Raw genomic sequence first — 18504 nt, forward strand, 5'->3', positions numbered from 1 at the left:
GCAGACTTAACCAAACGTCTTTTAATTGTTTAATATTTTTTAAATTTGAATTCTCATTGTAACACTCACTCAGTCGCCCCCCTTAAATGTTTAACAAAAACAAGGAGGTAAATTTCGTTGAAAAATGTGGACTAAACAATTAAAACAATAACATGACTTCCAGTTATTCAGTAAATTAATTCAAATAGGTCAAAACCACTTACTCATTCTAAAATCTGCACTCTTCTGCATCAAGTCATTTATAAACCTCTATTGGTGCCATGACAACAAGGCAATACTCACTTTGGTCATCAGTCATTTCATATTCTCACCACAGGAGCCCTTCCTCTAAAGTCCCAGGTTCAAACCTATGGGGATACTTCTTTAAAAAACAGACTGCTATAGTACTGAAAATAGTTGGATAGGTTACAGGTTTCTAGCAGTGGAGGATGATATTTCATTAATGCTGCTTCATAAACCATCCAGGGTATAGGCAGCACACTCTCCGGCCTGTTGCTTGTGCAATTCTTTGGGTGCTATCATGTAATAAGCCCCTTGAATTTAGCCAGTTTTTCTGTTAGTGCATGCATATGGGCAATTCTTTGGGTTCTACCAAGCCCACAGTCAGAGGCTGGCCCTTCATTTTTACCACTTTTACAAAAGTGGTGGGCACATACATGATTACTACATCACCATGCTCTCTGTCATTTTACCTACATTCACACTTAGCATCTCTCCATCATGCTCTTTTAGAGCAAAGCAGAAGTTTCATCAAGTGTGTAATATCTCCTCATGGCTTTGTCCTCACTGGGGTTTAATTTCCCCCCCACTTGCTTCATTCGGAGGCACTGTTGCCGTAGCAGCTGGAAGTGGAGGGAACAGGAGTTGTCAGGGGTGCGCTGCCGCCCAGAGCTTTTCGCATATGAGGCAATAGGAAGGGGTCGTTTGCCAGCTGCAGCACATCCACACGATCCTCCTTGTGATAAGCTAGGCAACGTCGAATAAAGGCCTGGAACAAAATCATTATAAAACTTCTCAAACTCAACTGCAGGCACAGTTATTCAAACATAAAAACACAATTTATCTTTTTAACTGTTTTGGTACCTTGCTTAAGCGTTTTAAGTTACAGTATACAATCAAAAAGGCTCACTAAAAGTTATATTTATCCCCAAGTTCTGTCTAAGCAGTAATCTTACCACATACTATGTGACAATGCATAATGTTTGAACAGAGAAATTAGCTTAAACTCTTAAGGAAGAAAATTAGTACCACACCTTTGCTTCTGTGGTGACCACAGGTTTGGGGGGAAACTGCACCTCAGTGGCTTTGAGTATGGTGTTGTCCTGTAGGATATCCTGCTGTGACTGGTTATGGCCAAAGGGCTTAAAAAGGCAACAGAAGAAACTTAGCAACAAGCTTTTCTCATTCTGCTGAGAGCAAAGTTCCCATCAGAGAATTCATATTAGCGATTACCTTGCGTCCATATAAGCTCTGGTAGAAGATGACCCCCACTGACCAAACATCCACCTTGTTGGATATTTTGGGGGGATCCTTGCCAACAACAAAGCATTCAGGAGGAAGATACCTGTAAGTCGTGGAAAAAAACATTTATTTCTATGTACACTCAAGTTTAGAAGAGATGTAAATTCACTGGCCAACATTTCAATCTAGACGCTTCGTCCATATTATTAATCTAAATCCCACTTGGGTGCTAAGTTACTAAATACAGTGGAAAAGTGTCTACATACCAGTAGGTCCCTGCTCCTTGTGAAGTTAACTCCATGCCATCTACAGAGCTGTAGCTGTCATCATCCATGATCTTAGACAGGCCAAAGTCTGTGATCTTAATCTCTCCACAAGCTGTGCCATTAACCAACAAGATGTTTCCTGCACAGAGTAATAAAAGGAAACACATTCTTTATTTGTAACGTTCTTAACTGAGGCTTAGAGGTTCCCATTTGTGTTTTTACTATCCTAAGAGATGGAGGAAATTACCAGGTTTGAGGTCATAGTGGATGATGGGTGGCCGAATCTGGTTGAGGTACTTGAGGGCATTGACAATCTGCATGACAATAGAGCGACCCTCCTTCTCGGTCATAAGCTTATTTTGCTTCAAGTAAAAGTCCAGATCATTGCCTTCACAGTACTCCAGCACTGTGCAGAACCTGAGGCAATACAGGCGATGCAGTTACCACTGATCACCAACTTTAACACACCCAGAGATGAAATTACAGGTTTACTAAATCTGTAAAGAAAGTGAGGCACTTACGAGTCAGTGTCAAGTGAGAAGTAGTCGTAGAGTTTGACTATTCTCGGATGGTCAAGTTCTTTGTGGATTCGATACTCTCTACAGGCATGTCTGAAAAAAGGTAATAGTCAAGAGTTCCTAACCTTTACACTGCTCACAAGATTATTCACAGTTAACTTTGAACTTTAAAAAGGTCAGAACTTCAATTACAGATTTAAACAGTCACAAAGGGCAGTGAACAGTTTTAACATACTTGCGGTAATTTTCTTTCTTCTCCTCTCTCCAGTTCTTGTTGAGTTGATGAATTTTAATGGCCACAAATTTTTGCTCTGTCAAATCAAAAGCCTGGAAAAGATGCTGAAACTTTTATTGTGTCCTTTATAAAAATGACGCGTAAGCTAATGAAGAAAGGAACCTGCTTACCTTGAAGACTTCACTAAAACCACCTCTTCCAAGTAAGTGTAACAGCAGATATCGATCATTCAGTGTGGGGTGGTCTTTAAATCTACAAAAAATATTTTGCTAATTCCTTTTCAAATGTAATCACATGACAGCTTAGACTAAAAGAACAAAACAGGCACAAGCTAGGTAAACAAAGGTAGCACTTACTGTGAGTTATCCTCATTATGGATTCTCTTCAGCTCCCGGATGTGCAGGTTTCTGACTCGCTCCAAATGCTCCAGCTCTGCCTGGATCTCTGCCTCCTCCTGTGTACAAACAAACAAATGTTGCACATATCTCCACACTTATTAGACAAACACAGGTAATAGTCATACTGAGTTTATGGTTTAGCAGTCAGCAATAGGAGTACTACATATTGAACAGGGCAATGAAGGAAGAACTGGTGCATTAGTACCTTTTTAAGATGGCCAATTCGAAGCTTGAAGATCTCCTCTTGCTCGTGATATTCTGCCAAAGACAACCTGTGTGTGACAAAGAAACCACTGCTCATTATTTTAAACAATAAAACCACAAATATTTTATAACCCATTTTAAACCACTTGTAGGAGTAACTGCACTGTTTATCATCTTACGCGTCATTCTCTTGGCCGTTGCTCCTGCTCTTTCGTCTGTTCTGTTCCATGCTGAGTAGAGGAGTCTGGACCATGGAGGGAGGCTTCCTCTTGCCCAACAGTTTTCTCTGCTTCTCAATCTCTTCCCGCTGCGAATTGACTCGGTCTTGCTGCCTGAAATAGCCCAGGACAGTCTAGTGAGGACAACTTTTAAATGGAAACGAACAAAATGCAAATGTATGCTTGTGCCCATTGCATGCTGACTTGATGAGGTTCTGGAAGGCGAATCCATCAGTCCACTGCTCGGTGAAGGAGGCTCCGTGACGCACAGAACTGAAATGACCCAGACGTAAGCGGTCCTGCATGCTTTTGTCCCTGCAAGCCATCTTCTCCTGCTTTGACTACAGAAAGCAAATGGAGTAATAGAAATGACAGATGAACACTCAAGAATACATATACATTTGATTTGACATGTCAGATCTGCTGTTTTCTTAGGCACACGCATTGTGATTGTGTGCATTTGTCCACCCACCTTCTCAATGAGCAGTTTCTTGCTCATGGTCACACACTTGTTAAGCCGTGCCTTGTAGAGCTCCAGCATCTTCTGCTGCTCATCTACCTGACGCCTCAAGTCACAGTTAGCCTGCAAAAAACACAGCATAATCCTGACATCCAACTTTTTGTAATGTTTGTTTTTGCTCTTAGATGACATGATGCAAAAGACATTTGACATTGACATGTCAATTACATTTAAACTATAGGCATTTAAAAATTATGCTAACATGTTACTGTCAGATTTTAAATATTTTTCTCTTACTCTAAGCAGGTCGTCTATCCTCCCTTCTTTCTTCTCCAGATCAGAGTTCTTGTCCTTCTCCAATGCTTTGAGTTTCAGTAGTGTCAGTTCTGACTGGGAATGGGGGGACAAGACAACACCAAACCATATTTAAACAGCTAGCATTTTGGCCTGCGATACAGCATCTTCATTAAAATAAGGCTGGTAGAATTTTTTGGGATAATTAAATGTAGTTTCTCAGGACACTTGGATCTGCAAGTCACTTTTAAGATGTCAGATAAAAAGTGTAGCAAAGTGTAGTCCCTAAACATTGGGTGTTCACTCAAAAACTCAACTCAACTCTGTTTAAGATGCAAGTAACAGCTAGTGCTAGAGGTGGCACTCAAGGTCCACCAGTGGTTACCTGGGTGGCTTTGTGTGAGCAGTGGACGGTGGGGGCTATCCTAACCGAGCTGCAAGATGAAGAGTCTGTGTGGGCTGAGCCTGTGGATGAAGGACTGCTGTGCTGACACTGCATTCCACATAGACAAAAAAGAGAAAAGGCAAAAAAGAGGGATTTCATACATTATGCAATATAGACAACAAGGATATTGTTGAGAAAGAGAGAAATGTATTTAGTTTTGATGAAAATGGATGCTTTTATAATTTAAGATAACCGGATTAAATACGCAAAACAATGACACAAGCAAAGAGAAAAGGCAGAGCAGAAGGGATGAAGCTATGGAAAGAGATGAAAGGAGCATACCAGCGAGGGGATGCCTCGGGCAGGACTGGTGCCTGAGCCACTGTTACCAGCAAACTAGTTACAAGTCAGATGATAAGAGTATAGAGGCAAGACAGACAGGAAGTAGAGAGAAATGTTATTAAAAATAAGATTGAAGTATTTGAAGTAATGAGTGAGAATAAAAGGGTGAGACATAAAACTACAGTCTGAAAGTGACTTAACATATCAAATGCAATAAACAGGACCAACCTCAAAATAGTCACTTATTTTGTGTCCTCTTCCTTTTCCTATAGACCAGAAAACAAGTGAAGGCATTAATCATTTGATTCTATGCATTTTCATATTTAGGAACTTTGAACCATGAAAATTTAGAGCACAGCTTTGATGAAGGTGAAGGACACCAAAGCACATGAATGACATTAGGAGCTGTTTCTGTTTCAGTAAGTGGGCTGAACGTACCCTGGCTATTGCTGTCATACATATCTCCTTTTCTCTTCCTGCTTCTCTGGTCATTGACTCTCTTCTCTGGGGTCTGAAAAAAAATGTCATCACAGCTTAGGGTTTATTTTGCTAACCACATTAAGAAAACAATTAATACACAGTCCTTTGTCTTTCCTGAGTAGAGCTTAAATGAATGTCATGTTTGTACAGGTTTCCTCTAGCCACTTCAGATTCTTTCATGAATCTAGGACAAGTGAACCCCATCCTGCATAGAGACTAATTCATGCGATGCAAGCCTATAAATCGATCACGGTAGGGTTTGATATCACAACCAACCTCCAGTTCCTTGTCACTCAGTGAACCCGCACTACACAGCGACTGGTTGGATGATTCACTGTTGGCTGAACTCTGGAAAAACAAAAAAGACAGACAGAGTCATGTGCTACTTCTACAAAAAGTAGTGACTCGAGTATGATGCACTGATATACACTAGGGTGCCTCTATTTAGATGTTGAGTAAATAAACTCAAATGTGTAAAGGTAAGCATACCTTATTTGTCCAAATACTATATACTAATCACTATACTATATAATTAGTACATACCATAGACACCGCTACAAAGCCTGATCGTGTTCATGGCAAAGTCTTGTACATAACCTACATTATTTATTGTAGTCAACATATTTACAACCTTAACTCACGCACTCTTACGCTAGAGCAAGTAGACCCAATTTGTTTCAGTGCACATTATAGGTCAGAGCATCGCTGGGGGTGGCTGCTTTCTCAGGGACTGCCATTTTCTAAAATGTGCACCCCCGCACTGTAATGGGCAGTTCATTTGCAGGATTGCAGCATAATACGCACTCCATGCTGTGAGCTTCAGTTGTGGGGCCATTTCAGTGTCACTCATTTCCAAAGAAAGAAGGAACTGCGGGTGAGCTCTTATCTCAGCCAAGACAGACCTTGTGTTGTTTTAGCCTTAGCTCAAAAAAACAGTTGTTCCACTGAGGAGAAGCCTGAAAACAAAGCACTGGTCAATTCTGTAAATTTAGGCTAATGAAGGAGCTGAATAACTGCTTGTGCTTTTATTAACGTAACAGTGAAGGTTTGGGCTTTTTTCCAGGCATGCCAACTGGAAAATGTATACGTAGACTGAATAAAATGAAAATTTAATTTCCAAGAAAAGAGTTTCCTAACATTAAATATATTACAAGTCACCTCTCAGCACATAATAACATGCAATATGCTACACCCACATAAACAATCTGAACAAACACTGATTGTTTAAATGACAAAGTATTCTAATATTAAACTATGCCAACCTTGGCCACACCAAGTCCAGTGAAGCGAGCCTCAAGCAGCTCCTGTCTGCGTGGGTCCAGGCTTAAAGCCTGACTATGAAGTCCTTCCATCATGCCTAGAGGGAGAGACACCAACAGTGAATAAAACACTAAATTATTGATCCAGCTGACTTGACACACAGTAGGCATTTTTTGCTCAATTTAAAAGAATAAAATGGGCACCATGAAAGCTCAGGGATGATTTTTAGGTCAGTAAATATGATATCCTGTTGTTCAGTCAATAGATTCTAAATTAAGAATCAAGTTAAACGTTCCTTTACAGTGAAGGTGATTACTACTTGTCCCAATTCAACACTTGCATATTCAAATAAACTAAAATACAACCCAAAGTGGATGTTTGTGAATGTACTGCTTTAAGAGATCATTCATTTCCTACAGTGTTTAATGTATGCATTGAAGTTCCTCTCTCAAGAATAATATACTGTGATACGAAAGAAGCATTCGACCATTTCTGCCATTAGATAGTCTCTACCTGACACTTACAGATGAAGTCATCTAAAGGCACATAGGCAATATCTTGCCTCGGTTAAAAAAATATGAAAACAACAAAATATTAGCAAACACAATATCAATAACTATTAGCTAAAGTTAGTGTATTTTGACGAAAATCACATTAACCTCTTTATCAAAACAATAATAGTTACCTGGCTTTAGGAAGAAAGGAAAGACAGTTTACTCTAATGCTAACTTTTACGACAAAGCCAATTACTCAGAGTTTCAATGACGTTGGACAACATTTTAGATAGGCTGACTTTAATGCAGTTAGTGAAACAACCACCATAACACAGTTATTAACCAGCTGAGTCGACTAGCCTAAGCTAATGCTAAGCAGCTGCTTTATAGCTAATACGCTAATTAAAACATTTTAAAAAGGAAAATAGAAACAAATTCTCCATTAAGTTACATATTACCTCCATACAGCAACATAACAAAACGGAATGGCGACAATTTTAGTTCCTGCTTAGTTTGAAGTTAACGCTATATCAATAGCTAACGTTAGCTCTAGCCAGGTAGTTTAGCTAGCTAGCGAGCTAAGCTAACCCTAGCTGCAGCAGAAGCTTCACCTGGAGAGCCTTGTGCAGCTACCGTCACTTTCAGTCGTAGAAAAGCTGTTGTCCACCCATCCAGTGACAGCAAACTCCTTCACAGTTCCCAGTCCCACACGCCTCATATGAAGTTGTTCGTTTTAGTTCTCCACCTAAAAAAATGCGTTAACGTTGTTTAGTATTCATCTAATGCGTGTGTTAGCTTAGCTAACGCTAATGCTAACGCTAGCTACACAGAGCCCCGCGGCCGGCGCCTGCTGGTGTCATCCGGACAGGAGGCCCTGATCCTCGGGGTTTCCTTGTCCGTCTCGGTCCCCCTGCAAGGGCTAACCGGGAGCTGTCAACGCTCTAAAGCCTCTTGACAGATGTTGTCACATTTCTGCTGCACTCGCTCTTTCTTTTGTCATCGATGTAACATTTGCACCAGGAGCTCGGCCTCCTCGTTTTAGCTCATTCTTAGGGTGTCAATTAAAGATCACAACCCCGCAGCCAGGCCGTGCAGGGCTCCAGGGATGGCTTTATGTGATGCTTTCCATCCGCTAGTTTCACAGATAATGTAAACTCCTCAAGTCACAACCACCCGAAACGTCCACCCGTGACTTGTGGGGGCAGCGTCTTGTGCGCCACAACTCCATCCCAGCTATTTTCTGCTTCGATTTTCCATTAGAATTAATTAAGTCGTATAGAAAAACAAGTAGAATTTAAATGCCGCACGTTTTGCCAAATTAACATTTAGACAGAAAACATGGGTTATAGGGGGAAAGTATTGGACCGGTCCGTGATCCCCGGTAGCCCTGTGCATTGTTTTTAACAGCTGTCAGTCAGAACATGCTGAACCCTGTTAAGATCTTGTGGTCATGTGTTGATGACGTTGACGTGTACAGCTCTTAATTTGATGATCTGGTTTAATACAACTATACAGTACAAGTCCTGCTATGTATTCTGTAAGTCACAGGTGTCCCCTTAACTGTCACCGCTCATGAGTAGCACACACCAATACACTGGCCCATATGGCTCTGAGCAGCTACATAGTCAGTATTAACTATGGTCAAGTGAATAGCCTATAATAAAAACTGCAAATCTACTGTATAGCCATGCTGATGAATATGCTGGATGTCCCATACTACTGACAGCTTGTGCATGTTACCAACACTAGATCACACACACATATATATATATATATATATATATATATATATATATATATATATATATATATATATATATATATATATATTTAGAAGCTGTGAAGCCATAGCAGAATTAAAACCAATAATAACTTCACAGACAGTGCAGGAGTCAACGTTTTTTCCTATGAATACTTGCAGATGGAGTCCAGCAGATGGAAGCAGAGTACTGCACAGGACAGTAAGAAGGTATCTGTTTTTGTGGTATTTAAATGTACTCAACAGTTCAAAAATCATTGTCGCTGTTTAATTTGTATTTAATTCGCTTTTTAAAAGACTTCCGTTAAAAGCTCATCAAAACAAAAACTATCACTTGTCATAACGTGCAAGGCATGAATGTTTTACACGTTAGTCTTTGATGCTGTCGTGGTTGAACGGTACGTCACCAAAAAGAACAAGCGACGTCAGTGTGTTTTTGTAATAACAGACCATTAGTAAAGTGATAATGATTCACAATGAAACACGAAACCGACAATTATCCATTTACCCCAAACCACTTCATGACTGAATGACTCTATCTTGCTCCAGTCACCATCAGGAAAATCCCAACACTGGAATCAACACGTAATACTGTGTTTGTCAAACATTATCTGAGCGTCTACTAACTTTAAGGACCTTTAAACTTACAGTAGGTGAAGATTCAAATGCATCATGTGAAAGTTTGATTTACTTTGCAGGAATGTTTTCTTAGTCCAGAATTGTTTTTTTCCACTGAAGGTCAAAAATAATGAGTCCTCTCCGTTCTGGCAAAAGTTCTGCAGAGTAATGACAAATCACGCAAACAACAGCTTATCAGTGCGTAATGAATGTTTATGACAAATCAATGGGTCAGAAATTAAATTTCTACATATTTACAAACAGAAAAAATATTATTTATTGTCTTGTGACAGTAGAGGCCTGCACATGATTTGGTGTTTTCCAACAAGGGACAGTAAAATGTATGAATCGACTCTTGTTCAGTAGCATCAGTCTTTTCCTCTGTATGTGATGTTTGTGAAGGTAGAGGTGGCTCCTTTATAGAGAGGATTATGGACCTGTTTATCAAATACACACAAAAAGATACATGTTAAAATAAAATAGGCAAAATTGGTATTTTTTCAATGCACATGTTTCAACATTCTCACTGTTTCAGGCCTCACACAACATCTTTTGTTTAATGCATTTAAATAGAATTTTCAAGCCTATTATTTCTAGCCTGTGTTTCTGACCCATGCATTACCTCGAACGGCTCATTTTCTTACCTCCTTTACTCAGCAAGTATCTTTAAACTACCGTGGTTCTTTGCGGCTTCGGGCCAGTGGGACTTCAGTGAGTTTTGGTGCCATAAAGAAGCCTATTACCAGTAAAGGCTAATTAGCGTTAGCAGGTTCCAGCCCAGCCCTTCCGCTGGCTGCCTTTTGTTCTTAACAGCATGCCGCAAAAATAATAAAACAAATCTTCATGAGATAATGAGAGCGATGGACGGCCTGTGTGGCCTTTTGTGGCCGTGTGTGAATCAGCAGGAACCTTGTGTGAGTGCGTGTCTGTGAATAAGAGGAACTCAGGGGCACCAGATGCTGCTTTGCTTGACTTATTCCTAAACAAATGCCAAATATACAACATTTTGTGCAGATCCACTGACCGTGTCCCACTTAGCGCGAGCGCGCTCCTCCTCAAACCTGGCGAACTCCCGCCTGTCGTGGATGGTGACCAGCAGCTTCCAGATGAGCAGGGCCGCCAGCCCGAGGAACAAGATGGCGCCCGCCACCGACAGAAGCACCACCAGAACGTCTGGACCCTTGGGGCAGTCTGAGTGGAAGGAGGCAACGATGGAGAGATAAGTAATGGACAGGCAGGATGAGATAAGTGGGGGAAGTCTGACTTCATAAAGCTGCTTCCTCCACGTGGATTGAAGGCCTTCGCTGCAACTCATACCTCTGCCAATCGCTACGAGTCCCATTCAGAAGTCCAGTGGATGGGAATGAAGGCAAGCAAAGTGGAAAACAGCCTCACAGCCAGGCCACAAATCTCCAAAGTGCTCACTGAAGCTGAGCGACACACAACACAAGTCCGATTCGTCCGGTTCCATGAATCCTCCCTGAATCCGCAACGCGAAACCTGACGCGTCGCTTGTTGCGCTCCATTTAGTAACTTCTCTCCCCATCGTTAGCTGCTACGGAAAACTGCTTTAGAGCCAAATTAACCACCAAACATGTTTCCGAATAAACGTCTGGAGCAACGGGCCGCGCGCGCTCGTACGCGCCGTCGTTTAATGAGGGAAGCTCCGGGGAGAAATCGAGCCGGCGTTTCATCACCGCAATTAGCTGGCAGATTAGTCCGGGCCGCTAGTTTCCAGGCTTTGTTTTCAGAAGTGGAGATTTTTTTAAGGGGAATTCAGTTGGAATGAAGGGTCTTTTCCAAGCGGTTTGCACATGTTTATTAACATGAATAATAAAAGTGTGAAGCAGAAGCTGCGTCCATACGTCTGACCGCTGGTAGACAGTGGTGAACTCACTGAAACCAGGCCCGTTTTACTGCTGACATCAAAGGTTCACTCCTCCTCCTCTTCCTCTTCCTCCCTTTAAACTGACCCTTTTGATCCTCACAGCCTCTAGTGCTGCGTCTTCTTTACTCCTTAGGCTTAATAATAAATAATCTTGCTTCATTAGGCTACGTGCTAATTTATTCCATGTGAGCTCGCCCTGACGTCTACATTAAAGAGTGTTTGTTCCTCCTCCATGTCCCCTCGGCCTTTTGCTTACGCTGTCTTCTCTCGCGCTCCCCGCTCCGCTCGCCTCCGGAGGATCCGCGGCGTCAGCAGGCTCCCGGAGGAGCCGGGGCGGCTCTTTTACGGCCCAGTTGGACGCGGCGGGGCGCGCCGTGTTCAAGGCACATGCCGGTGCACTCCGCTGTTACCACATGAGCCCAAATTGAACACACACCTTCATTAAAGGCAGGCACGTTTTCTCTCCGGGCACGGGCGGCCATTAAAGGCGGTTTCACCACCCCACACACTTTCTACTTGGTGAGTTAACGAGCAGATGAGGAGCACGGGGCTTCAGAGATAACGTATTTTTCCTCGTGTGTCTGCCTTCGCACACAGAATAATATAGATTTACTTGATTGAATGCTATATATGAAATGTGTGACAGACACACCTTAAGTGATGCATGTCAGGTGACCTCACCTGGCTCTTTGATGACGAACAGCATCGACTTGCCACTGGTGTCCTCGTAGTACTGGAATCGCTGCACGCAGTCGTCCTCGTCCTTGTAAGTGCAGTTCACGGCATTCGTGTCGTGGAAAACTACGAGACAAGACAGTTTCATGCGCCCCTTGCTCATTCTTTCAAGCACTGTGGCCTAACTCTGTATTTAGCTCCAGTCTGGTCTGACCGCCAGCTCGCTCGCTTACAGTAAGTGAGTCAGCTTGTTGACTTTATGGCCTCTTGTGCTACTGTTCTAGCGTTTACCTTAATCCCATAATTGCCATTGTTGCCACAGCTCCCGCTGCTCCACAAAACCTACACTGAACTGCTTTTAATCTACGAAGAACATCCTCCCAACGACCCATTCCTCGAACATTCATTATCTTAAAACAGGAAGTGGTGCCAACGATTAGATGGTCTCACCCAATTCATCAACGAGCTCAATCTCGTCCTTGCAGATGCGGGAGCAGGTGTTGTCTTCGAGCAGCCTCCCCCTCTTGAAGTGCCTGCACTCCACGCACTCCCTTTAAAGGGGGGAAAGCAGACGTCAGACGGTCCGCGCGCCACCGAACGCGAGCATCCACCGTGCCGAGGCGCTCACTTCTTCATGGTGCAGGCGTCGGGGCAGGTGGGGCACTTGTCGCACGTGGGCCCGTAGGCGCCGGGCTGCGTGCACTGGCAGGCGCCGCACACGCACTGGCCCCGGCCGCTGCACAGGAGGCCCAGGCCGGACATGCAGGTGTCCGTGCGCCGCGAGCAGTTGCAGTTCTCGCCCTGCCAGTCGGGCTCACACTGGCAGAAGCCGCAGTTGCACGCGCCGTGACCTGCGAGGGAGGACGGGAGGGACGCTTGAGCTGCGCGACGGCGTCATTAATTCGTGGAACACCGTGGCTCGTTTTAAGCAGCACCCAGACCGACATGTGGTGTTTGTGTGGAAATTTGGGGCTCCCCGATTGAGCTTAAAAATAAAGTCCTGTGGGTTTGAACAATGTCTGGGGGTTGAGCACCACTTGTGAAGGCTAACCGCTGCCTGTTAAGGGGCTATGAGCAAATTACCCACAAACCTACAAGCATTTGTCACACTACTGCATCTTGTCATGACATGTTTTAAATTGTAGATAACTTCAGCCGACACTAAAAATGGAGATTAATAACGGGCGTTTTATTCTGAAGGAAACTGGTATTTGTTTGGTAATAAGTCAAGATTTAAAGTCATCAATCACCTTTTACTAAAATCCTACAGAATGTCAAGTATGCAGCATAAATATGTGTTATTGTTCATGTAAAAGGTTAATTTGGCCCAACAGATGAAACCACAGCATTTACAGATTCATTGTGAGCCTGTGGCGTCTGGAAGGCTTTTATTCCCGTGTCTGTGAGTGACAACGCAGAAAACACTGTGGCCAAACGATGCCCAGACAAACAATGAGACAGGAAGCAGCTCAGAATAGTCCGACCGAATAAAAGCCGCCCCGTGGACCAACTGCCCGCTCCCACCGGGCCGCGGCACCGCTAGCTTTTAATTAAATGATTGTTCAGGGCACGAGGAATGACGGCCGTGCCGAATAACAACAGATGAGGTACGAGTCGACAACACTTCCAGTCCTCTCCCACATGGCTGTTTCTGACCAAACATGGCGTTTATTTTTAGCCTTATTACACCACACCAGCCAGTGAGTAAGCACAAAGGTATTTTCATGTTAATCTATGGGCCCCGGGGAATACGGCAAAACATTGGTCCGAGAGAGAGAGCAGCGCTGAAATAAGAGATGTGACGGCGCAGTGGATTATTCAACGGGCGATTAGAATCGTAAATCGAGCGTTTATGATCGGAGCGGACGAATTCAGTTTGCAGTTATCATCATTATGACGCCGTCAGAAGGAAAAGTGGTGCTGGGTGCTCACGCCTACTGCTTCACAGCTTATCCCAGACTCAATTACAGCCACCGGCTAACGTCACGATGACACACTGTCTCCTTTAAAACACTACGAGAGAAATGAGACGGTGAGTTGACAAACCCATAACTGTGACTCCCTTCTGACAGGAGAGACCTTGGCCTCAGCTGGTAAAAATATACAACCAGGGCCTACACACACACACACACACACACACACACACACACACGCACACACACACACACACACACACACACACTATGTTCTCTGTGGATGGAGCCGTGTTCTAGGCACTGTTATTGTATGTAATTCCTCCCAGATGAGGTGAGCCGTCCTCGGCCACGGACACCTCCTTACCCGAGCACAGCTCCCCCTTGTAGCGCAGGCAGTTGAAGTCGTCGCACTCGCACAGCTTGCCCCACACTTCGCCGAAGTCGCTGCTGTGGCACACGCACTGGCCGCACACGCAGTCGCCGCGGCCGCTGCACACGGCCGGCTGGGGCCCCCCGGGGCCCGCGGGCCCGCTGCACAGGTCCTGCTCCGTGGGGTTGTAGTCGCCCTCCGCGCACTCGCAGCGCGACCCCAGGCGGCCGGGGTGGCACATGCAGATGCCGCACTCGTAGGTGCCGTTGCCGTGGTTACACTTGGGGCTGTTGGGCTGGGCTTTAGCCTGGCACTTGCAGTCACACTCGAAGGTGACGGTGATGGAGAGGGAGTCCTTGAAGCCCACGGGTTTGATGATGAAGGACTTCTTCTTCTGTTTGGGGCAACCACGAGCTCTGGCCTCCACGCTAAAAGAGACCTGGATAAGAACAACATAAACTATATTCATTGCTTATTTATGCTCATGTAATAATCAGGTTTTCAGCATATGGAGGCATTCACACACAGAAATGCCTCCATATGAAGAGAGCTGTCAGTAATTGTGCATTCAGCATTCCGTCCAAATTTGGTAAATGTCCAAAAGTGGGCAGTTACTACATCTGGAGAGACGACCATATATGGGAAAATAAGAGGAGATTAGGCAGAGTAAGAGAAAGAAATGAGTGCAGGCCAAAAAATGTCACCTGGAGCGAGAACAGATGGAGGCAAAGAGCCAGCGAAGCAGTGAACGAGGGGCACAGGGTTCCGAGGAGACAACGTTCTAGATGCAGCTCAACAAAAAAAGCCCAAAACGATGCGTCTCCTTTTTCCAACGTGTAAAAAGGGGGAAATCCTACATTAAGGTGATGACGACAAGACGGGAAATGGAACAAGACCAAAGAGAAGCTGGAAAATAGCACAGGGAACTAACAAATGTGTTATTTTTGCACGCCGATGCATGTTGTGGATTTATCTCAAGCCCAAGTGTGTTTCTCATAATATCTGAGATTTCCATGTTGGGAGGAACAGATTAGATCATAAGAAATACACATGGGAGAACATGAAAAAGTCAGTGTTTTTATGAGTATTTCCCAGGTGACCTTGAGCAAACGCTGGATCGGTTCTGAGATTCTGACATTACGAAGGGATTTGAGCACTGAGGTGAACAGCGTCCTCCTGAACTTACTGTGTCGCCTATTTTGAGTCCGGAGCAGGACTTGAGGCCGGGGATGAGCTCTCCGTTCAGACAGGTGGCGTTAAAGGACAGGGACAGCTCCTCTGGGACGCCCTGAAGCTCCAGCTCCACCTTGGAACGGATCCTCTGGTGACAAAGGACAAAAGGGTCACGTTCAAGTCCCATCATGCCTTGCGTGGCCTGGCGGGAGGTGCCTCACGTACAGCGTAGGCCTTGAGTATGAGCTGAATCACGTTGCCCGAGTCGTTGGACAGCGTTCCCACCGTGGTGCCAGGAATCAGCTCGCTGTAGTTCTACGAGACAGGAAGAGGCTGGGGTGAACAGCTCACGTGGGCAGAGGTGGCGGACGGAGCACGCGGTGGTTCAGGTTCTGACCTGGTACAGAGGAACCACGGGGTTGGTGACGGCGAAGATGAGGTTGATGTTGTTCTCCGACATCTTCTCTGTGATCAGAGCAAGAGACGGGTAGTCCTGCAAAGACAAAGCACAGGGCGAGGTGAGCGCACGCACCTTCCATGAATATACACACACACACACACACACACACACACACACCATGGTCGTGGACATGCTGTACACGTTGTGGGAGTTCAGGTGGCAGCGCCCGTCGTGGGGCTGCACGATCCCCGCCAGCCGCCCGTCCAGCGCCACGTGGGTCTTAGCGTCCGAGGTGAAGATGAGAAGGTGGGAGGCGCCCGGACGCCAGCCGATCCGCTCCTGGTTTCCACGACGCCGTACGGCGAACAAACACACAAAGGCATGAGGTTCGAGTTAGGAAACCACATCCTCTGAGTGAGTATCGATATGCAAACGAGGAAGAGAAGGTGAAAAGACGGTCTGAGCGTGCTCGCCCGCCCGCCCGCTCGCTCTCTCTCTCTCCCCACCTTGCACACGGCGGCCTGGATGATGGCATCGAAGCCTCCCTCCGGGGCGTCGCGGTTCCTGGACACCATCTGCTTCCTCACCTCCTCCGTGAAGCGGCCCACTTCCTCCGTCAGGGACAGAACGTGTTTGTAGCCGAACTGCGGCAGACACGTCGTGTTGATGCTGTCGGAGACGCAAAGAAGATGAACCGAAACTCCCCGCTGGTCCAAACGTTCCCCCGAGGCCCGGCTGCAGCAGACTGTGTGTAAGCGTGAAAGTAAAGGGCCCCAGAGGCCACAATTCCAGCAGAGAAGCCTTGGGTGGAGTCTGACCAAGCTGTAAGCTGTTAAGTGCCTCGTCTAAACAGGCCCTCGCCAGCGTGACACCGCCATGATGACGCAACCCGACGCCAACAACCGCGGCGAAGAGCCGGAACCTGTGCGTTTTACCTGTAGCAGGGGTTGGTCACCGCCTCTGGGGGCGAGATGTACATGTACGGGGATATGGGCTTGTCCACGAACGCCCCGAACCCCATGCGGAGGTTGCTGGTGGTGCGGTTCATGGCCTCGGCCAGGCCTTTGCCCAGCGTCCTCAGGCGGAACAGGTCGTCGTTCATGGAGTAGGAGAGGTCCATGAGGTAGTAGAGGTCCACGGGGTAGTCCTCCACCTGACGCACCTTCACTGTGAACCGCTTGGCATCATCTGAGCAACCATGCATGGCTTTTTACTGAATTATTCATTAATGGTATCATTATTACCCTCACGTGAACCTCTAGATGCCTGACTCATGCCCACAGAGCGGGAGGACGGGCTCACCTGGCCTCAGCGTGATGTGGAGCCTCTGCGGCTTGATCTGGGTGACGTCCTGCGTGGCTCCCGCCGCCTTGTTGCTGAGCGGCCGGTCCTCGATCACCTGCATTTTGCTGGTGGGGGACTCCAGGGCCGAAGGAGCGCAGCCGGCTGCCACCAGGTTGGGCTTCAGGTCACAGCGGGACACGCCCTGGCCAAAGGCCTGGCAACACAGAAAGTTCAATTTTTGGTGAGAAAACCTTTCCATGGAACCGAAGGCTGACTCCACTCCCAGATTTTTTTCTACAGTATTAAACTATTGCACTTGTTGGTGTAAGACAGAAAATATGACTCTAAGTCAAACATGATTCTCCTCCCTCTGCTTTGGACTGAATGCAGGCGTTTTAAAAGGTCAATACGCCCTTAGGTGTTCATCTGAAGCAGCTGAGCGGATGAGGACAAGGCTCGCTGCCTGAATGATGTGAGGTGGAAACGCTGCCCACCTCCTGAAAGCACCACGCGCAGCTGGGGTGCACGGCCAGACACTGCTTACACGTGCTGGCTCCTCTGGAAGTGCAGACATTAGAAGCTGGAACCAGAAGAAGCAAAAAAAAAAAAAAAACATTTTCAAGCTTTTCCTATTGCAAATGAGAAAATAATGACGAAAATGTGGTTATTGTATGTTGTGCCAAGTGCGAATTCCAAGAAAACCACAAAACCCATGAATCCATTCTATACATACTGGACTTGAGTGAGAAAACGTACATGTTGGTGTATTTATCCTTTCTGATGAACCAGTGGGACTATAAGTTTCCTATTAAAACATAACGTCTACTCCAAATGCGCCAGAACCAGCGAACATGGGCTCATAACTCACCGCAGGCGTCTCTAATTCCAATGAGAACCAACACACACGTCCATAATATCCCGCGCGCCGTTACAGCACCCATCCTGGTGCGGGCTCCGTGTGAGGCCGGAGCCTGTCGACGGCGTGACTACGAGCAGGACAGAACCAGAAAAAAAAACGTTCATCTGCAACAGACGCAAGTCCAAATACAGTCAAAGGTCTCCAACCCCCTCCGGAACAACTCTCATTATCAGACTATTACATGTCATGGGCGGGGAGAGCGCAGCATCCACAGCCTGAGTTCGCAGCTTTGAGTTGGAGGAGGGCAGGTCTGAGCAGCTCGGGGCTGTTTATCCGATTGATTGTTTATCCTTGTTTTTTTTTTAATTAAAAAAGCAAACACTACACTTTGAGTGGAGACACGTGCAGTCAATGTTACCTAATTTTGATCATTACTTTTAATGATTCACAGAAAAACTAGTCTTAAAAATAAAGTCCTAAGTCCATATGGGGGTTACAGGTTGGGCTACACTTCCCCCTAGCGGATAAAAAGTGTAACTACAACATC

General features: G+C 45.5%; 2 protein-coding genes across 3 annotated transcripts; both read right to left on the reverse strand.

Moving 5' to 3' along the window:
• Positions 1–6: 6 nt before the first annotated feature.
• Positions 7–8396, reverse strand: LOC114845372 (serine/threonine-protein kinase tousled-like 2). Of its 2 annotated transcripts, XM_029133289.3 has the most exons (21): positions 7627–8396; positions 6524–6618; positions 5538–5609; positions 5220–5292; positions 5010–5047; positions 4782–4835; positions 4440–4547; positions 4058–4150; positions 3773–3883; positions 3505–3641; positions 3262–3414; positions 3084–3150; positions 2837–2934; positions 2651–2732; positions 2481–2572; positions 2249–2338; positions 1975–2144; positions 1728–1866; positions 1453–1564; positions 1254–1361; positions 7–988 (listed from the first exon to the last, which is right to left on the reverse strand). In XM_029133289.3, the coding sequence occupies exons 2-21, from the start codon at positions 6614–6616 to the stop codon at positions 815–817; spliced, it is 2064 nt and encodes a 687-aa protein (XP_028989122.1). In that variant the 5' UTR covers positions 6617–6618; positions 7627–8396; the 3' UTR covers positions 7–814. The 2 variants fall into 2 exon arrangements, with proteins under 2 accessions (XP_028989122.1, XP_028989123.1); XM_029133290.3 differs by lacking the exon at positions 4782–4835 and having other exon boundaries at positions 7627–8394.
• Positions 8397–9584: 1188 nt separating this feature from the next.
• Positions 9585–18245, reverse strand: LOC114846344 (integrin beta-3-like). The gene is made up of 15 exons (XM_029135242.3): positions 17967–18245; positions 17593–17678; positions 17117–17312; positions 16750–17002; positions 16321–16483; positions 15992–16153; positions 15812–15907; positions 15640–15729; positions 15428–15562; positions 14236–14680; positions 12584–12806; positions 12406–12506; positions 11962–12081; positions 10417–10583; positions 9585–9829 (listed from the first exon to the last, which is right to left on the reverse strand). Exons 1-15 carry the CDS (start codon positions 18037–18039, stop codon positions 9761–9763), a joined length of 2379 nt encoding a protein of 792 aa, XP_028991075.1. The 5' UTR covers positions 18040–18245; the 3' UTR covers positions 9585–9760.
• Between the last annotated feature and the right edge of the window lie 259 nt (positions 18246–18504).

This window comes from Betta splendens, chromosome 19 (genome assembly GCF_900634795.4).
Source record: "Betta splendens chromosome 19, fBetSpl5.4, whole genome shotgun sequence".
Lineage (NCBI taxonomy): Eukaryota > Metazoa > Chordata > Actinopteri > Anabantiformes > Osphronemidae > Betta > Betta splendens.

Coding starts and splice junctions, on each gene's coding strand:
- LOC114845372 (XM_029133289.3), bottom strand. CDS start 6,616: ATGATGGAAGGACTTCATAGTCAGGCTTTAAGCCTGGACCCACGCAGA. Junction 4,836..5,009: donor AAATAAGTGACTATTTTGAG/GTTGGTCCTGTT, acceptor ACTTGTAACTAG/TTTGCTGGTAACAGTGGCTC. Junction 1,867..1,974: donor CCACTATGACCTCAAACCTG/GTAATTTCCTCC, acceptor TACTCTGTGCAG/GAAACATCTTGTTGGTTAAT.
- LOC114846344 (XM_029135242.3), bottom strand. CDS start 18,039: ATGGGTGCTGTAACGGCGCGCGGGATATTATGGACGTGTGTGTTGGTT. Junction 12,507..12,583: donor GACGCCTGCACCATGAAGAA/GTGAGCGCCTCG, acceptor CCCCCTTTAAAG/GGAGTGCGTGGAGTGCAGGC. Junction 9,830..10,416: donor CTCGCGCTAAGTGGGACACG/GTCAGTGGATCT, acceptor TTTGATAAACAG/GTCCATAATCCTCTCTATAA.